Below are 21,299 nucleotides of genomic sequence, written 5' to 3' on the forward strand. Positions count from 1 at the left end.
CCTACTGTCAGGGTCCTGGGACTGGGCGACCCAGGATCCCTGAGCAGTTATGTATTATATTATTATTATTATTATTATATGTATTTTGGTATTGCTGCTGCTCTCCTCCATGATTGTAGATGTGAGTGTGTGTGTTTATGTCTGTGGGGATGCTTGGAGGATGGAGCTCAGCCACCTGCAGGCCTGAGGGGTGTGGCCCTGCGGAAGGACTGGCCACACCCGAAGCCACACACCTGCCGCTGATCAGGGCTCGTCGGGGGAGCTACTTAGGAGAGTCTTGGAGCTCCCACCGACGCGGGATCATTGCTTGGGACTCCACGTTAGTTACCCAGTTTAGGTTTTGGTCGTGTAGTGTATGCCTGCCATTGTTCAGTGTCCTGACTGCTGCCGCTATTGTTTCCCGCAGGAGGAGCGTGGAGGGCTTAAGGAGCAGCGAGCACCGGGAGTGCAGACACGGGAGCAGAGAGCACTTGGAGGACACGACACGGGAGTCTGGGGAGAAACACGGGGATTTATTGTTGTTTGATATCACCCTCTGTAAATAAACACTGTCTATACGTAGAGCACCGCGCCTGGGTCCTCCTTCCCCACTCCTTCCACGGTGTGCCATGCCACACCGTGACAGAATGATCCCGCCACTTATGGACCCAGCGGTCTCCGAGGAGAGGCTCAGGAGGGAAATTATGGACAAAGTGTACCGCATGTGTGAATTATGGTGGGAGAAGCCTGCGGAAGGTTTGCGTCACGCCGTGGAGAGGCGGCTGCAGGAGATGCTTTTTAAATTCCCCTGGCTGGTGGACTCCCTTAATGCGGTGGTCCTGGACTTCCTACTTTCCACCCTCCACCTCCACTCTCCTCCTCAGGCTGCCCACCAGCTCGGACAGCTGGTGGATTCACTGCCTGAGACGCCGACCCCGACGCCGACACGGAAACGACGTTCGCGCCGCCAGCGTTCCTCACCGCAGCTAAATCCACAGACATCTCAACAGCCGGCTGTGGTGAGTCATATGGACAATTCATCGTCACTCACCTCAACTGTTTACTCTGGGGCTATGTTTATACGGTCAGCTGCCCAGCCGGTAGCCAAAGCGCAGCCCGCGGCCCAGCTGGTCGCTGTACCTCAGCCTATCGCCCGGCTAGTGATCCAGCCGTCACCTGCTGAATCATGCCCCGCGACATCTACCTCACCGCTTACCGTTTCATCCTGTTCACCATCCACATCACACGCTCAGCCATCTTCTCCACCAGCAGCAGCCTCCATTCCACTGCCCACTCCAGCGGCCTTGTCCGGAGAGAGCGACCTCACCCGCGTCCAACGCCTGATGGACTGGGTAACTCACACCACCAACACAAGGGCAAGAGTGGTGGGGTTAAACGCCATCGAGGCAATCCTGGAGGGAAACCCCTACCTCGGCCAGCTCAAGGGAGTTTCCGCCTGCCTTTGCACCCTGCGTAAAGCCCGGGGGGTAGTGCAAGCTCGGGAAACCTCAGACTTCGTCCAGCTGCAGCAGGAGCTCAGCATGCCCGAGCAGGAGCTCAGCGAGCCGGAGGAGCCCGCACCGTCAGCTGAGGCGCTCAGCGAGCCGGAGGAGCTCAGCATGCCCGAGCAGGAGCTCAGCGAGCCGGAGGAGCCCGCACCGCCAGCTGAGGCGCTCAGCGAGCTGGAGGAGCTCAGCATGCCCGAGCAGGAGCTCAGCGAGCCGGAGGAGCCCGCACCGCCAGCTGAGGAGCTCAGCGAGCCGGAGGAGCTCGGCATGCCCGAGCAGGAGCTCAGTGAGCCGGAGGAGCCCGCATCGCCAGCTGTGGAGCTCAGCATGCCCGAGCAGGAGCTCAGCGAGCCGGAGGAGCCCGCACCGCCAGCTGAGGAGCTCAGCGAGCCGGAGGAGCTCAGCATGCCCGAGCAGGAGCTCAGCGAGCCGGAGGAGCCCGCTCTGCCAGCTGTGGAGCTCAGCGAGCCGGAGGAGGAGCTCTCGCTGCCGGCCGAGGAGGAGCTCTCGCTGCCGGCCGAGGAGGAGCTCTCGCTGCCGGCCGAGGAGGTCAGCGGACCGGAGGGACCTCCACGTCTAGCGCGGCCTCCTCGCCGTCCACGTCCGGTGCGTCCACGTCAGCGATCGGCGCGTCATGGACCTGTTGCCACGCCTCGCTGTTGCTCACCGGAGCAGCGACGTTGCCATCGGACCCGTGGCAGGCCGCCGGAGGAGCAGCGCCGCCGCCACCGGACCCGTGGCAGGCTACCAGAACCGTTCTGCCGCCACCGGACCCGTGGCAGGCCACCAGAACCGCTCTGCCGCCACCGGACCCGTGGCTGGCCGCCGGAGGAGCAGCGCCGCCGCCACCGGACCCGTGGCAGGCCCCCTGAACTGCTACGTCGCCGCCGTTGGGCTCGAGGTAGGCCCCCTGAACTCTCTTGTTGTGTTGATGGGCCGCCTGTGACTGTTTGTGGCGTCTTTTCGTTTTCTTTTTGCACCGCTGCGGGATGCGCGGTCTGACTCTGAGACTGTGGACTGGGTCGGTTTGTTGTTTTGTTGTTTTTGCTTGTTTTGGTTCTGGCCCTCCGTCCTGGTTCCCCCAGACGCCCGCCCTGGGTTGGTTGTGCTGTTTTTTGTTTTGGTTTTGGGGTCGTCGGGAGCCGACCCTTAGAGGGGGGGTACTGTCAGGGTCCTGGGACTGGGCGACCCAGGATCCCTGAGCAGTTATGTATTATATTATTATTATTATTATTATATGTATTTTGGTATTGCTGCTGCTCTCCTCCATGATTGTAGATGTGAGTGTGTGTGTTTATGTCTGTGGGGATGCTTGGAGGATGGAGCTCAGCCACCTGCAGGCCTGAGGGGTGTGGCCCTGCGGAAGGACTGGCCACACCCGAAGCCACACACCTGCCGCTGATCAGGGCTCGTCGGGGGAGCTACTTAGGAGAGTCTTGGAGCTCCCACCGACGCGGGATCATTGCTTGGGACTCCACGTTAGTTACCCAGTTTAGGTTTTGGTCGTGTAGTGTATGCCTGCCATTGTTCAGTGTCCTGACTGCTGCCGCTATTGTTTCCCGCAGGAGGAGCGTGGAGGGCTTAAGGAGCAGCGAGCACCGGGAGTGCAGACACGGGAGCAGAGAGCACTTGGAGGACACGACACGGGAGTCTGGGGAGAAACACGGGGATTTATTGTTGTTTGATATCACCCTCTGTAAATAAGCACTGTCTATACGTAGAGCACCGCGCCTGGGTCCTCCTTCCCCACTCCTTCCACGGTGTGCCATGCCACACCGTGACACCTAGGGGGAAACCAGACTAATCAGTCACTGTCTGTGTCATCACTGATGATCCCCTGCAGGTTGGCCCATTCGGACATTTTCCTGCGACCTCTGTGGGTATTGTTTTCCTGATCACTGTCTGATTCCGAGTTTAGAGTGCGCTGATATTCAGAGGACGGACAGTCCTGTTGTTTCTGACTTGCTGAGGCACCCCTGCGTGTAGGTCGACCTTGTGTGGTAATGATGTTGTTGACATCAAGAGCAGCCAGTTCTTGAGCTTGCTCTCTCTTCATTCTGACCTTTTTCCATTTCTGAATAGTTGGCTGACCATGTACACCAAGCTCTTCAAGCTCCTTCTTCAGAACAGCCACCTGGGAGCGGCAGTCCTCCAGCAGCTTCTTGTAATTTCTCCTCACGCCGCAGAGGGCAATATAACGTTCAAGCCTCGCCACCGATTTGTCATCAGACTTTGGTTTTCTGGTGCTCTCATCTTTCTTCACACTCTTCTTCATCTTTTTATCATTTGTTTTAACAGTCTTATTTTCTTTTTCATCTTCCAAAGAAGGTAGTGATGAAACTGAGTCTGGGTCACTGGTTTTCTCTTCCACTTTTGTATCTTCTTTTTCACTGTCAGAAGACTCGTCGCTCCTAATTTTGTCACTCGTTTCTGACTTGCAGTCTCCATCTGATTCGTTTCCTGCATCACTCAGTGGTGTTCTCCTTCCTTCATCTTTACTGCTGGTTACTGTCTCGACGTTCATTCTCACCATTTTCTTTGGACTGTCACTGCAGTTGCTTTCCTTACTGAGTTCCTCATCAGAAGACTCGTCACTGTCAATTTGACGATTTTCATTTCTCTTTTGTTGTGATTTTTTCACCTCTGGCTCTTCACCATCAGCTTGAGATTTGGCATTTTCTTCATCATTGCTGCTTTCTTTACTTTCTGTTTTGTTGTCCTCTTGAACCTCAGATTCTGATGATGAGCTTGAATGATTATTTTGTGATTTCTTTGCCCAGGATTCATCTTCACTCTCACTCATGACCTCGTCATTTCCATTTCCTCTTTTCCTTGTGTTCTGGAGCTTCTTAGTCTCTGAGTCACTTTCACTTTCATCATTATCCTGCATTTTCATCAGTTCCTCTTGCACCACCTGTTTCATGAAAGTTTTTACTTCTGGCCTTAATGAGTCACATTTGTTGTGTGTCTGATATCTCTTTTTTAAAATTCCCAAGGTCAGCGTGCTCAGGTCTGCCTCGTCACGGAGTTGACCACACACAAACCTGCGGATACCTGCTGCCTCCTTCTCCGACACCATACTAAAAACCTTTGCCGTCCCACCATCTACCCCTGGAACAGAACTATCATGCGGCTCAGAGCCGTCCGGAAACATTTCGGATATGTCCACCTCACCACCCAAGCGACGAGCTTGAGCACGAGTAACCACACATGCCGGATAAACTGTGGGGTCACCCAGCTCCGACGGGAATTGGCATAACCGATCCGAAGTAGGACACTCAATAACTTCCGGCATAGCCGGAAACACTTTTCCCCCGGCCAAGTCATTTCCCAAAACAAGATCAATGCCTTCAATTGGCAGCTGATCTCGAACCCCCACCCGCACAGCGCCCGATACGAAGGACGAGGTCAAAGTAACCGTATGGAGAGGCATGCGTAAAAGACTCACCTTGATACCCCACACCAGCAAATCAGAACCACAGTACGACTGCTGAGAGAAAGGCACGACTCCATGTCGCGCCACCGAATGCTTCGCCCCTGTATCCCTCAAGATGGTGATCGGAACCCGGTCCCCCGCATCACCAGACAACGATAAAAACCCCGTCGAAACAAACGGTCGAAACACCTCATCTATCCCCCGCGGAACGACGCCAACCGGCATTAAGCTAGGGCGGGTTACCGCGGAGCAACACTGCACGGCCCCCCCCCGAAATGTCGGCCCGCGCCCCCTCCCTCGCCCTCAGCACGGGACAAGAAGCAACGAGATGACCGAGCTCATGACAAAAAAAACATCGGCGGTCCCCAGCGGCCACCGTAGGGCTACGCCGCGAGAGCGGGGGAGAACGCCCCCCCCCCACCTCCGGCAAAACTCTAGAACCCCGACGTAACGGAGGGGAAAAACCCCTCTTGTGCGTCAAAGCAAACTCATCTGCCAGAACCGCCGCTTTCGCGAGGGAAACGACCTTCTGCTCGTTCAAATAAACAACCACCCGCTCCGGCAGACACCCCTTGAAATCCTCCAATAACATCAACTCCTTCAACTGTGCAAACTCCTTAACCTCACTAGCCTGGCACCACCGATCAAAGAGCAAACCCTTCTCGCGCGCAAACTCCACATAAGTCTGATCCCCCCCCCTCACACACTGCCGAAACTTCTGACGGTACGCTTCAGGCACCAACTCAAAAGCACGCAATATGGCAGCCTTAACCACACCATAATCTAAGCTCTCAGATGCTGACAGGCTAGCCCACACCTCCTGAGCCCTACCCACCAGCCGACACTGCAACAGCAAAACCCAGACCTCCTCCGGCCACTTTAACGCGGCAGCCACATGCTCAAAAGCAGGAAAAAACGACTCCACCTCTGATTCACAAAAGGGCGGCACCAATTTAATGTGCCTCCCAACATCAAAATCCTGACGGAGAGCCGGGGCGGGACCAGGCGCCAGCGGCGCAGGGAGCACAGAGGGCGCAGGCGTGGGCGGCGTAGAGTCAGGGGCACGCGGTGGAGGTCCGCGCTCCAACTCCAACGCCCTCACCCTCAAATGCATCGCTTCTACCTCCAACCGGTGACTACTCAACTCCACCTCCTTAATGCGGAGCAACAACTGGAGCTCCTCCGCCGACGACCCCACCACCGGAGCAGGAGGAGCCACAGAGGGGGCGGCCACAGGAGGAACAGACAACGAAGCCAACGGCTCCATAGCCGCCCCGCCCGTCCCACCAACAAGCGGCACGCTCGACAGCAAACCCCGCTCGCTCAAAGCCACCGTGACAAGCTGTCGCAAATCATCCTTTTTCACCCCCGCAAAACGGCCCGCAATAAGCAGCAAATCCTCCCTCCGACACCGACTCAACTGCTGCAAGGAAGGCACCTCGGCAAACTTATCCACATCAAACTCCATCCGCGGCCACCCACACAAACAACCCCCAAAAACACAAAAAAACCCCCACACACCCACACGAACCCCACTACACACAAACGACCCCGAAATCCCTCAAACGGACGAGCCCCCATTTATGTTACACACCGGCCCGCAGCCGGGGTGCAACACAACAAAAAGATAAACCCGATACATAATAACGACAAAAAAAATCACACCACGGCAGAATGACGAGAGTTGGTTAATTTATTTACTGAACAGGTAGCGAGCTTCAGGGTGGGCGATGCCAAAACAACAAACAAAACACACTAGAAAGAAAAACAGAGCTAACTTACCTCCCACGATCCCAAAACAAAATACAATTCTCTAACCTGTCTCCCTACCCGAAACAGGAGAAAAGAGGGGAATAAAAGAAAACGGCTTCCCACCCCTACAGCTACCAAGCCCAGGTACAACCCCTTTTTCAGCATTAATATTGCAGCCCCATGCAGTCACACACCACGACGGTCCCCAGACACACAGCTCACGGGAAACCAGGAAGTCTGCTCGCCGACCCAGTCCAACCCCTTTTGTAGCTGGCCTCTTTCCTTCCTCCACCAATGGGTGGCCTCCACCTGGAAACAAGCAACACTGAATACAAATACAAACAATAACAACACCGTACTGCAAATAATGACCCTGGGTCATAACACCCTATAAAGCACTTTGGCGATAGTGGGAAGGAAAAACTCCCTTTTAACAGGAAGAAACCTCCAGCAGAACCAGGCTTAACCACAGGGTGCAAGATGTTAGAAGGCAGGGCATACCTATTCACTGGTATGAAGTTAAAAACATCAAAAGCAGATAGTATGACAAGAAAATTTCAAAAGTATTTTTCCTCAGGTATATCCAGAGATCTGTTCATTGCCGTTTCAATATCCGAAATTAGATCCTTTGAAATCGGTCTCTCTGCCTTAGAATAGAGTTCAAAGACACTTTATAGATATATGTCAATAAACAACTCATGCCTATGGATGATATTGCAGCAAAATTTAATATTTCTCTTTGTATGAGTAGACAATGGTTTTGTCTGTGTACATTTCTTCTTTTGTCTCTCATGCCTTTCTTTTAATATGTCTGCTTGTTTGTAAATCCTTTTCCTTTGTGATATTCATTTTTGTCTTTGTGTGTTCACAATCCGGATTTCTTCTACATCCTTTTAGTTTTATTAATTTTATCTAGAATCCCAGGTATTTATGCCTTCGCCTTCGATCTCATCACACCATTGTTTTCGTTCTCCGTGTTCACTCTGAATATCTTTTTCATTTTTTATCTTCTGGCCTGGGCTTCTGGTGACAGATGGAGTCATGGTGGCATCATTCAGGTAAAGATGACTTGGACTGACAGGCCTGCTGAGGACACACTGGGACAGTCTCACATGCTGAAATACACGCGCACACACACAGAAACACACACACGGCGCGTCAAATACACTTTAACATTATACAGTTTATTATACACTTTTTACATGCCTCTTAAGCATCACCTGTAAAGAGTGATTTCTCTTGACTTAAAAAAAACTGTATATATCCATTTATTTTTTAGTTTTATTTTAGGAATGATAAACTGTTTAAAACCTGTGCTAAAGTGTAAGCTGTGATTTAAAAAGAGACTGCAAAATCATTTTATCATTAGGAAAAAGTTCACAATACCTCTTTTAGGCTTGGTTGTGTACAACTGACTGAGTGTACTATTCTCAATTGTACAGTCCATTTACACTGTTGTGTAAATGGAGTTATTTTGGTATTGTAGTGACAAAGAGGCAACAACTCACTATTAAAACAGTTAAAACAACAGACTATTGGTTAACTTGTGTGTGAGGGGCCTCATTTATATTTCTACTTTTTCATGTACATTTATGTATTTGAGCTTTTATTGCATATTGTTGTTTTAGAACTCCTGTGACATAAGATGCGATACTCAAAGAAGGGGAAGCTTTGCTATTTCTAAATTAACCCAACTGGTTGGTTGAGTCATCCGTGGAGTGAGTGGTGGAACAGGCTGTCTGGTGGGAAAAAGCGGATGCCGACATAATGTTACATTTGTGGAAGTAACACATGGCTCTCTGCAGCCCTCGGTAACAGTGAGGTTTGCAGTGCAGAAGAAATTTCAAATTGTATGAAATTTGGGCAAAATTTTAAAGATAAGTAAATGCTCGAGGAAATAATCAAACGAGTTATTATTAATTGTCAGTTTTTACCATAGATCTTGCTCCACTGTTGACAAGAAAATATGTAAATGCCCCAGCCTTTAGATTAACATGATACCATTTCAACGTCTGAGCTTTAAGATGTTTGCCTTCAATCCAAGGATTGGCTTTGTCCCTATACTTACATCAAAATGGCAAGAGTAAAATAGCACACAATTGTCAGTTAGATGGTTACACAACACAAAACGACAAATACAAGTAAGTAAATGTGATATTTAGAATTTTTTGTTATCTCCACAACCTGTAAAAATGGTTTTACTGAGCTCATTTCACATCATCACATTGTTTCTCTGTTCTAGTTTTAAGGTGATGAAGTACTGAGGATAGCAGCTATCACACCCTGCTGCTGCCCCATCTGGCCCCTCAGTGTAACTCTCGACCACAGTCACTACAGAAACTGTGACCCAATCACCTCTGCCCAGTGATCTCATAACATCCATGGCAACCGATTTGTCAGCAGACCAATCAGCCAGTCATTTCAGCCAGATGAACATGTTTGCATAGGCCGATGCATGTTCTTGGTCACTAACAAAGTTTCAGACCTCTACACTGGCAACTTCAGTGTCTTCACTGGCAAACCAAATACATAAAAATAAATTAGATGTAAAATAAAGGGTTTTTAATTTCGAAAATCACTGAGAGGTGTAGTTCTAGACAGCCGTTGTTTTACCCAGTAACTGTCATGGGTAGGACATTCCAGCTCAGCGCTGAGCACCTGTGTAGGTATTCCACTTGACTGGAGTTAGTGTTAATCCAACAGCCTTTTTCTCTGTTGAGTCAGATTACTGTGCTGTCATCAGAGTTTCATGAGGAGTGACCATCTGCTCAGATAGATCTTACAAGATGGCTGTGGGATGATACTGAACACTCTCAAGGGAAGGATGCTGACAGGATCCTATTAAATCATGGATCTCAAAATTTTGGCTTAATTGTGCCTAACTTTTACTTTTGTGTGAAACTGGCTCTATAAAACAAAACACGATGTGTAAAATTATAAATTAAAATGAAATAAAATAAAAGCACTGCAGATTTTTAAGCTGTATATTTGGCTAACGTGATGGCATCAGGTAATTTTTTCCCAACGCATTTCATTCTTGCAATATCAGCTTAAATAGCAGCTCAAATATGATAAATTTGATAAATTTATAGCAGTGCTTCGCCAAGTAAAGAAACATACACAAATCTATTTAACTGAAAGATTTTTCCTTTTTGCTTCACACTCATCCACAGCTTGTGAGCAGCACAGGGAGGTCACACATCCTGGAATATATGTGGTTTGCAAAACAAACCAGAAAAATATTGTGGGAGTGTTGTTTAGGAGAAACAGTTGTGAAAACGCAGCACCTGACAAAACCCCCTCAAAGCTAAAAATAAGATGTTCTGTTTTGTTGTTTCCAGGAAGAAAAGAGTTAAATCTATCTAACGCATTATGATCCTCCATTTGAGCAAGAACACTTTCATCAGCAGTTAATAGTAAGAAACCATCTGCTTAGATTTTACAGGATTGACGGGGCAGTGCAAACACTGATGACTTCTGCGGAGACAAGATACTTCACCATATGCTAACAGAAAGCAGCACTCTTGGCAAATACTATAGCTTTACTGTAACATAATAATGAAAAGAGAGCGCCTGAAAAAGGAGAAAGGGAAATTGGAGTCGGAGTGATGGGAAAAGAGAAAACGCTGACAGAGACAGGAAAGACAAATTGAATGAATCCAAACAGAGAAGGAAAGATGAAAGCATTAGGATAATGATGATGGGAGGTTATAGAAAAGGACAAGACAGTAAAGAAGAGGAGCAAAAATGACACTGAATAAAAGAGGGGCGAGGGAAACATGGCTTAAAACTAAAATAGAAACAAAGAAATTAGGAATTACAGTTCTGCGTTAAGTAACAAAAAGCTTTAAAGAAAGATACTCAGTACGTTAATCAAATTGTAACTAAGCTCAGATGAAATAGAAACACAAAAGGACAGAGACAGATAACGAGGAGAAAGGTTTGTATTCCCATTACTTGTCTGTGATGAATCATAGTCCATTTAATTATGCGATTAGCCAACACACACACAAACAGATAGAGTTTCTAATGATAGTATTGTGGTCAGCCATTAGGCTTCACCATGACAGACTAATAGAACTTCCTATTAAAGCCAGCCCCCTTCTCACAATAGCAGACGGTTCCTTTAATTACTCAAAGATTTCCTCTGAATATATGTTGCCTGTCTGAGTCCCTAATGACTGTGGCTGGAACATTACAGGGATCCATTAAGGAGCATTTCTCCCCCACTGAGGGCAAGTGCAACGCTTATGCACAAATACAACTTTCTGTATGGATGTATTACTGTCATTCACAAAACACATACACGCACAATCTCTGCAGTGATTTTGCAGAACGATAAGAAGAAACTATAGAAATATTTAATGATTTAGTGCAGCTTGTTTTTTTGTTTTGATTTTTTAAATATATAAGCCTTGCATATCTTGTTGCACTCCTCCTGGACACCTTCACATTTCTGCACTCCTTCCTGACTGAAGAAATGTAAAATGTATCATTTGTAAAGGTATCAGAATATTTGTCGTAACCATCAATGTTCACTGGGATTTTTAGAACACTTCACCACATATTAAATTGTATTATGGCAAATTGTACTTAAAATATTAAAAGTAAAAGTAATTATTCTGTGGGAAAGTATTATATATATAATAACACTACTGATGTATAAGGTTGAGCTTAGTTTAAATACTTTTTACATACTTTAGCTTCACTGCGTATGACTCTGGATACTGTAGCTCCTGGATACTGTGCATGTGCAAACAAGCAGAGAAAACTGTTGACTTCTCATCTTGTCCAGCTCCAGCCATTGTTAACGTGACACCGACATGCCCATTGAAACAACATGTGCCATAGATTCTAACTGAAGAGCAGTCAAGAAAAGTTAAGGCTGCTTCCAGAGACAATAACCAACTCGTTCCACAAAATGGGAGTAATTTGAAGAATGATACAAACAGATGAGAAGCTCCGTGACAGAATGGTGTTTTCAGACAAAAGCAGTAAAAATCATGATAAACTTATTTGCCTGTATATGTACTTATACAATTTCAGCGTGACAGGTGTGTATACATAAGGGCCATATCTACAATTCTACTCATTTGTACAAGTCATTTCAGTCTTTCATTACTTAACCTAACTTACAAGTAACTTAATAGCAATGCTGAAGCAGCTAGCTAGGTGCATTTTGTCAATCTTGCTACCAATCAAACAGAATTCCTAGAAGTCCATTGAGCTCATTAGAAGACAAATAACACGATGGCTCTATCATCTAAATAGAAAATTATCATGCAAGTCATTTATGCTCCCACTTTAAATACTCTTATTATAATGCAAACTGTGCTGTATCATAGACAACACACACACAAACAGAGTGCATACATAATATGTAGTTCCATCATTGCATTCGATTAGCCACTTTCTACAGGCAGGAAATTGTTAATAATTTTTTTTACATTTCTTAAAATTTCTGTTAAATTTTGCAGACATAGTTCAAAGTTATTACTCTTCCAGCGTTTTTCTTTAAGGAATTAAGAAATGTCTTATAGATATAATAAAAAGCTTGGTATCTGAATGGTTTAGACAGCAATAGCCAGCTTATTTGGGTTTTCAATATTATGGCATCCCTATTATTACAGACTGCCTCTTTTTGTCCTCTCTTTTTTCAGTGTTTCATGCAGTGATCACAGCCAGCAGATGACACGGGTGCTCTGGCTAGTGTCCCACCTTTTTGCCTCATTATGTCTCTCCTGCTTTGTTCTATGCTTGTGTCTTTTTCAGTGTCCATTCTAATGCTGTCAGAGTACCTTTGATATGCAGCTATCATTGTGGGACAGGGCAGCTTGATTTTCTGACCTGGCCTTTGTTTTTCACTTCTATCTTAGAAAATTGTTTTTTAACTTTCTCAGATCAGCTCAGTGAGGATATGTACTTTTATCTTTTTCAAAATATTTCACAATAATTTCATGGTTTACATGGTAACAGTTATATCATCCAGCAGTAGTAAACTACCAAGGTTCAGCTTATCACTTGGTTAACATATGCTTTCTACATACATAGAAGTTCACTACTTGCACTGCTTATATCCGATCTAGCTAGAAGCACATAGATTTGAAACAAAGATTGAGAAATTCCTTTGTTATAAGACATAAGAGTCATAAGACAGCAAAGCAACTAACTTAGAAGAGTAGTACTAAGGAATGACTCGGGTATCTATCTGATGGATACAGTCTCTGCTTGCCTCTTGTGTACAGAGTTTATATTTCTATGCAGATAATTGTTTACAGAGATTGCTTCACAACTTTTTTGTACTTAATCTAGAAACAGCAGGATTTCTGTCAAAAAGATATGAGTGCAAAAATTGATATTCTTGAGAATTGGGTCTGTACTAATTACTGTACTGCCTGATGATCCTTTAATGAATGTCCCTAGTCAGTACTTGATCTGTTTTGTGACTCATGATTGCCACTATTGTTGAGCAATAATAGATTATGTATTCAGAGATTTTTATAGTCTTAGCCATAGAGTTTGAACCAAAATCCCTCGTCACCCACATGATATTCATTCATGACACAATCCTCGCCGTTAGCAATGACAGACATTGTCTTTTGTCTCTTGTCAGTTAGTCTCTGAGTCAGAAAGAGATTGGTTGGTTAGGGGGTAGAGCGGGCTTGGGGGGCTTGTGGGTTACAGAAGACAGAGGTCTGGGACACCTTCTGCCAGTATATTGTGTCTGCCAAGACCTTCTCCTTATGGGAGCTCCCTCAGCATGATGCTTGGCTCCACTTTTGCATGCACACTGATTACAAATGAAGACACTGTTTGTTCAGATGTAAGGCACGTTTGTGTAGTTTCTCTTTCAAAGTCCTGTCCTTGTTAACATTTTTGCTTGTGTGTGTGTACACTCTACTTTAACTGATGCATGTGGACAAGTATTTTCAAGCCTTACTTGACATAAAACACCCAATATCAAAAGTGAAAATATAATTATTTACTTTCTTAAACATGTACAGTAGGAGGTAAAACATTAAAGAATGGTAGTTTAGTAGTCAACAACCAACACAACTCACATGAACCTAACTACAAAAATATAATGCCTATTGTTTTACTTAAAGTGGATGTACAGTGCTGATTGAAATCTGTAGTCATTTATTTATGCGATACTGTGCATAATATATGTTTAATTTACTGCTACTGCTGCTGCATACACAGGGCATCTTGGCAGGTTACATGCTTCAAAGAACATAACTAATCATATTTATGGATGGGTAGGCATTGCCATAGTGACTTCCATTGGTTTGTCTACATGCTTCTGTTGCTGGGTATAGTTCTACTTGTCATATATATAGTAGCATAGGCTTCGTCAGCTCCACAAAAATGGAGCATATGCCCTTGTATAAACAATGTTTGTATAATGTTTATGCTAACGTTTTAACTTGAAATAGCATCTGAAAATGTAATTAAAGTATGTAATACACTTCACAGCTCTAAATGTGCCATAGAAACTAAGACTAAAATGTAGCTAATGTTTTCCCAGCAGCATGTGTCAAATGGTATAAGATCATCAGTTTTGGAGATGCTGCTGTATTTTCACAGGTTTTTGACACTTTTCACATTCAAATGTCAAATACCATTATGCCTTTACCTATTATAATATGCCAGTGCTGTGTGTGAAAACTAAAAATGCTTTATTACTTCAGCCCAACAGCAGAAAGAGCTATAATTTTAAACATATTAATGGTGCGCCTCATGTTAGGCACATGAGTTTGCAGCACAGTGCACAGGGATATGTTACTTGTGCATTTTACTTGTGAGTTTCAGAAATGTACATCTATACCATATAATGTAAAATCATTTGTAACGTTATGGATTGCCCTTTTACATTACTGAAATGCAATGAGATAACCTGTATGAATAAAAGCTGGTTGTGCTAAGTGGGCCTCCTGGGTAAAGCATGATTTGCACATCTTTAGATCTTTTTTAACATTTGTTTTCTTGAAGTCCTTCACTGTAACAGAGCATGTTTGATTGCTGTGAAGGCTGGGTAGTATAAATAAAATGGTGTAGTTATTATTTTAATATTATTTTATTTTTTACTTCACAACTCATTTATGTTGTTACATTAAAAACATCCTCTATTCTTCTGTTCTCTTCCTATATACAGTAGGGTTATTACAGCCAAATGGGATGATGGAAAAACACACGCACTGAAACGCCTTGTCAATTCACCTCTATGTTTATGTGATGTGAAACAAATTTCAGCAGCACCAGGGAGAGATAGTTTTTATAGAAGTGTTTATGGCTCATTGACATCCTGTCGCTGTGTTTATGACTCACTGTGCCCGTCACACCACTAAACAGCTTGCCTCCCTCAAGGGCATCAGGACCAATCAATATAGACAGAACCAGACTTTAATAATCCAGCAGGCCATATTCTCTGGGGCTTATTGCTGAGTTGAACTCACACAGAGTTACATAACAGACAAGCTCTTAATACTATTTTCATAATGATGACCATAGAGGGGTGGTAGCTTAATCTACATGTAGCCTGTGATGTAGCCAGCAATTACTTACAACTGCAGGTTACCACATCCAGACTGTAAGGTTGTATTCTCTGCTCTGTGCCCTTTCTATTACTGTACAGCAAACTCTGGACATATCAAAAATTATTGGATTCTTTGCATAGTCATAATGGCAACAGCAATCACTTGCACAGCTTCCATTTAATAATGTAATCTCATATCCCTAGTGGATTTTCCATGCTAATGAAATGTGTTAGAGGGAGTACTGAGGCTCTTAGTCTAATAAGTCAAAGGCTTCAGCTGTAACACACCTGATAGTATAAACCTACTGATTTGAATGGGATAAAAAGTGTAATTATCACACCCGATCAGAATTTATGAACCCCTTTTATGTAAGAGAGGACGTTCTCAGATTTTAGAAAAATACAAACATACCTGGCGATTTTCCATACTTCCACTTAAACGAATGGATCACTTCACTTGTGTTGATTGTGTGCCTTCTGTTGTTCCCTTTTCATTGACATAGCAGTGGTTGTTGGAGCTGGTGGTATGCTATGGTAATACACAATGAAATGGCATTGTGACAACTGTGATCTAGCTTTGATTCCAGTAACTGCTCTCTCAGCAGGGTGAAAACAGGCCTCAGCTTAGCTTTGTCATACAACAAAAAGCACTTAGTGGGAATGCTTATGAATAAAAATGCCAAAGCAAAAGACAAGCTGCTCCAAGACAAGCTTTTGACAAGCTGGCAGTCTGCCATTTTGATTATCTAAATTCACCACTAAAGAGCTCTGAAATATGATGAAAACTATCAAGCGACATCCCTTTGGCAGCCACAGGAGATGTAACTGTTGTGCATTTGTCCAGTAACGACTTCTCTCACTCTTGTCAATATGACCTTATCAAAACCTTATCACAGAAGTGAGTGTGAAGTTGTGATTTTTGAGCTCTAGATAAATAGATTAACACTTTATCAGACTGCAAAAAGCAGTGCAATGTTGCTTGTTGCTTTTCTCTGCACCGCCTCTAAAACAGCCCAGAACCTTCACTTGTTGTAAATATTTAACAAGTGTTTGATTGTTTTAGATGCCATCAAGTACTGCCAATGCTATTTTTGGCTTTAAACACTGACTCATCAACATAAACACTTCACATATAGAAAATCATGACTCACAAGGGTGTCACTGGTCTTTTTTCTGCATTTTTGAAATCAGAAAAATAGAAGGCTTCAAGCTACTCTGCTGATCACAAGCATATGCTGCACTGTCCTGAATTTATGTAAGTGTTACATTGTTCCCCCATTATAGATGCAATTAGCCTCAAACATATTTAGAACTGAAAGTTAGCACTTTCAGCTCATAGACATTTTTTCATTTCAAATCCAAAGCACCTGGGTATAGACTAAACAATGAAAAACATTACTTTCCTTGTATTTTGCGACTTCTTTAAGAAATTAGTCTTGGCCTTTCCTCTACATAGATCCCACTGCCAACCCTTGGTTTGGATCTCTGAAGTGGGGTCTATCTAACTTTCCTCCAGTTTCTTGCCATTTTAGTGAACTCACATTTTTGTCTTTTGTCTGACTGGAACTTGAACCATTACTGACAAGGGCCTGTTAACTTTGTTGAGGCATATGTGATGCAATGATTCACTTACAGTACTCCAGGCAATGTGCTTCAGCAATAGGTGCTTTAGACTGAAAGAGTCCTTGCGTTGCTCTTTACTGATGCTTTAGCAATAATGGATTGTGAATTGTATGTAACATGAATTGTATTGTGTTTGTATATATGAAAATGCATGGCACTGAATGTAACATGATGTTCCTTGCCTCTGTTGTTAGCTGCAACAGTAAAGACAAATGGCTGATTTCGCAGTTCCTCTTGTCATATACGGCTGCATTTTGTCTCTCCTGGGTCATTTGCCCCTTCTCTGCTGAGTAGGAGGATGTTTCTAGGTCTTTTTCTGAAACTGTGCACATACTGGGGCATGGGGTGATGAGGAAAAAAATAGCATATTTACTGTTTGGCAGACTCAATTGGTCTTTTACAGTCCAACATATCAGCTTGTTATTGTGGAACACTGTATGTTGTCAGAGAAACATCCCATAGCAGGGGAAAATTAGTTGTTGTGAATTGAGTTGTTTTAGGCTGCTTGCTGCTCACAGTTGGAAGATCAAAGAAAGTTGGACTCCTCTAGTCTCTAGGACATGAAAAGGATCATTGGTTTGTTTAACACAGTGGTTCCCAAACTTTTTTTGCTGGGCCCCCCTTTGTTTTACAAGAAAAATGTTCGTGTCCCCCCCCCCGGCGCGTGCACGCGCTCATGCACAAACACATCCTCCAACCAAACACACCCATATTTTGCTCCATTGTGGTTTATTTCATAAACCTTTATTTCATAAAGTTTGTATAAAGAGCTAACATCTCCAAAATGTCAGGAGTAGTTAGTCATTACGACAAGTGTTTGTGAACTAAAAAATTCTGTTTGTCCGTGACTTAAACAGCCCAGCGCTGCTCCTGACGCAGGGAAAACCAATTCTGCAGGGGAGACCTACCTTGGCACTTGTGCAGGTGAAACCAAAGGGCAGATATGCTTCACCATATTTTCTAGTCTTAGAATGAAGTTGGTTTGGAAACATATTCAGCGATGCTTCATCTCCTGCTTTGCGTTTGTGTGGGCGCCCCATGCTAGCAGTGTCCAAGCGTTTTGTTTTATTTTCCCCCCTTTTCATCCCGCAGAGCCCTGCAATGGCTCTGCGCTCCCCTAGGGAGCGGGCCCCACACTTTGGGAAGGTCTGGTTTAACAGATTGTAGGATAGAGTGTCTGGTTGGGCGAAGGGTGCCGCTCTCAGTCCATCATGGGATGTCTGTACTAAACACTGATTGTGCGCAAGTGTATCAGCATTCTGTTGGCATAACTTTTACATACTTTCCACAGTGGTGGGCTGAAAAGAGAAAAACAAAAAAACAAAACAATGTCCTGACTATTGGAAAATGCCAATTTTGCAGGCCCTCAGGTCATCTTGATCTTACTATAAGCTGTCATGTAGCCCTGACTACCATACTGTGAAGGGACCAGATCATCTTTTCATTTCTGTGTCCTCTTTTCACCCCAAATACATCTGCATGATCTCAGAATGACTCCGTGTGGTCTGGGTTGTATTTGACACCACTGTTATCTTCAGGTATCTCATCTTCCTCTACTAGTTCATATACCCAAGACCTTTGTGTCATTGTTATCACTACACAGTTTTATAGCAGACAGTAGATAGTGGCCATTATTACACACACACACACACACACACACACACACACACACACGGTGCGTCAAATACACTTTAACATTATACATTAATATCGTACAGTGTTATATGCTGAGATCTATTTGTTTGGAATTTTATTTGATGTCCCATAAAACCAAACAGCTTCCAATAATCATGTTTCCTGGATGTGATGCCAATATATTTCAGACCTCCATCAAGGACAAATAGCTCGAATGGTGAATGTCAGATTATGTTTTCATGAAAGTGCATCTTTATATTCTGAGTCTCCTGTTTTGCTTCATTTATCTCCTCTCACTCAAACTTTAACTCTATCGTGTCATTTTCATTAACCCATTTCTTTCTGATTTGCCTTTTTTTATTTCCTCTTTTTCCTCTCAAATACACACACATTCAGTTCAACACTTCTTTCTTTTTGTTCCTCCCTTTTCTCTCTATTTCCTCTCCTTCAGATATCAGTCATACTTCAGCTTGGCTGGGCAGAGCCATGACTGGGTAGCGAGGGGAGGTAATTGAATTTCTCTCCTAGAGTGACTCACATCAACACAGACAATTCAGACATAGCCAGGCGCGACGTAATAGACAGGGAGGGCATGGCGTCGGCTTAGAGCCGCAATTAACTACAGTGGGACACAGACGCTTGAAGCCTGTATAAGAAACTGTGGGAAATAAATGTGACTTTGCTTTCTTCAATTTTACAGTCCAGGTATTCATGGTTATAAGACTGATATGTCATTAGAGCACCTGCTCTCCAAGTGAGAAAAAATTAGACAGGGTTGTTCTTATTCCAGCTTATGTCAGCAGTGATGGAAAACACTTTTAAAAAGTCTGTTTGGAAGCATAAAGATGCTCCTGCTCACTTTCAACCTTGAGTAGTTGTTATTCACAAACTTGTGATTAACTCCCACTTTAATCTGTCCAAGATTACAATTAAGTGTAGAGGAATAGGTTGTGGTTACACTGATAATTCTATTTCCTGACTTAAGATGGTCAGATTAGTCAAATGAACTGTCTTAAACCTCAGTCACACAGGCCTAGAGATGGGTTGGTGGTCTGGTCACTACGGAAAAATATGTACTCCTCAGCAGGTTGGTCAGTGGTTGCTGGCTGTTGCCAGATGAAACTTGTGTCAGAGGGTACTGGAACCACACATACCTGTTTGTGATTGCTTTGGTTAATAGTGTGAATAGTGTCACAGCAAAAGAGTTTCCAGCGTTGCAATTGTCTTAAGTTCATTAAAGTTTGGTGAGTAGTATTTGCAAACAAGCTTGTCTCTTCCATGCAAACTACAGGCAGCCATTGCAGTCTTCTAGTGTCCAAAGCAATCACAGGGAGGTTTTCACTCAGGCAGTATACTACCAGCAAACTCCAGGAACCACACACCAGTCAGTCAGGAAAAACATCCTGTTCTTTACTGAGCAGCCTAACCTTGGTTAACCTTAACTGTTAAACTTCTTCAAGACGCTGTTTGATCATCATACCTTAAAATGACTGAAGAGTTGTCAGATTCATGAGACAATCCAAGAGACAGAAAATGTGTTACATATATTTGGGTGACAATAGTTGAAAACCCTTCACAGCTCAAACACAATTAGACACAGTCTTTCTGTAAAAATTCATTAAGGTAATTTCACGACATTTCAAAGCTTTACCAACACACAGTTTTTGAGTGCTCTTGTTTTTATAGCATTGTGATGCACTCTCTCGAATTTGAAGGGACTACACAAAAAGTGATATGAGTACTGCGTTGTTTATCTAGTACAGATGTGATTAGTTGCAAACATATTTACAGTTGAAAGTCAGCACTGTTTGCTCATAGACAACTTTTCATTTCAAATTCAAATCACCTGAGTATAGAAGAAACAATGAAAAACACATTACTTTCCTTATATTTTCTCAATTCTTTAAGAAATTAGTATTGGTTTTTGTTATACACAGATTCTGTTGCCAACTCTTGATTCTCTTTGAGGTGAGGTATCTCTTCTTCTGTGTTTCCCACCATCCTCATGTGCTCTGATTTCTGGGGCAATTGTCCTTGTCTTTTTGGAGACATTTGAGTGGGTCTGTAACTAATTTTGATATGCACCTGTGGACTCCTTCGAGACATTATATGTGATGCAACATTTACAGGACTTCAGGCAATATGTTTCAGTAGTTGTTGCTTTAGCCTAAAAACAAGTGTTGTTTTGTGTTTGTGTGTATGAAAGTTCAAGAAAGTTCATCCATGATGGCTCACTACTACATTGAAAGCCAAGACATTATCAAATCATTTTATTGTGCTTGCACTTTTCAACTTTCATTTATCAAATGGAGACTTTTAAGGTGGATTTGAAGCAGATCATCATATTTGAGATTAAAATATCATTGCAGTTATGTAATATGTCCTTTTTTCAACATGGAAGGGAAGCAGAAAAAAAGAGTTATTTCAGTTGAAACTATAGTGCTTTTCTTTCTTGACTGGAAAATAGGGAATTTAATGTTAAAGAGCATGCAGTATGGCTTAGTGGTAGATGAAATGACCTAAAAAGTCTGCAAAAGTAGTATTTTTAATGCTTGTGCAGACATTTTCAGGTTGTGCATCCATCTTTCTTGAACACAGGATCTCTTATATGCTCTGAGAGAATTTGTTCAGTCCTGCTCAGAGATTCACGTGGACTCAAGGAGAAACTGGCTGGATTTTAGTGGTCAAAGGTCAAGCTCAGTGTGAGCTCATTTTGGCCATAACTCAAGAAAGTAGTATGTGCTAATTATGTCAGAATTTCACAAAAATATCAAATATCTAAAGCATTTGATGAGTTAAGCTCTCAAAAGGTCAAATATCAATGCCAATG

At 43.8% G+C, this 21,299-nt stretch overlaps 2 protein-coding genes across 2 annotated transcripts; one reads left to right on the top strand and one right to left on the bottom strand.

Moving 5' to 3' along the window:
• The first annotated feature begins 11 nt into the window (after window positions 1–11).
• On the top strand, window positions 12–2,564 carry LOC147317501 (uncharacterized). Its single transcript, XM_086314506.1, has 3 exons — window positions 12–319; window positions 407–1,079; window positions 1,149–2,564. The coding sequence occupies exons 2-3, from the start codon at window positions 609–611 to the stop codon at window positions 2,487–2,489; spliced, it is 1,812 nt and encodes a 603-aa protein (XP_086170632.1). The 5' UTR covers window positions 12–319; window positions 407–608; the 3' UTR covers window positions 2,490–2,564.
• A 727-nt stretch (window positions 2,565–3,291) lies between these two features.
• LOC147317502 (uncharacterized) lies at window positions 3,292–5,178 on the bottom strand. The gene has a single exon (XM_086312927.1). The coding sequence runs from the start codon at window positions 5,146–5,148 to the stop codon at window positions 3,292–3,294; it is 1,857 nt and encodes a 618-aa protein (XP_086169053.1). The 5' UTR covers window positions 5,149–5,178.
• Between the last annotated feature and the right edge of the window lie 16,121 nt (window positions 5,179–21,299).

This window comes from Aulonocara sp. 'chitande type north' Nkhata Bay, linkage group LG12 (assembly GCF_057382095.1).
Source record: "Aulonocara sp. 'chitande type north' Nkhata Bay isolate Kocher_YH1m ecotype deep benthic linkage group LG12, A_spYH_male_GT1.1, whole genome shotgun sequence".
NCBI lineage: Eukaryota > Metazoa > Chordata > Actinopteri > Cichliformes > Cichlidae > Aulonocara > Aulonocara sp. 'chitande type north' Nkhata Bay.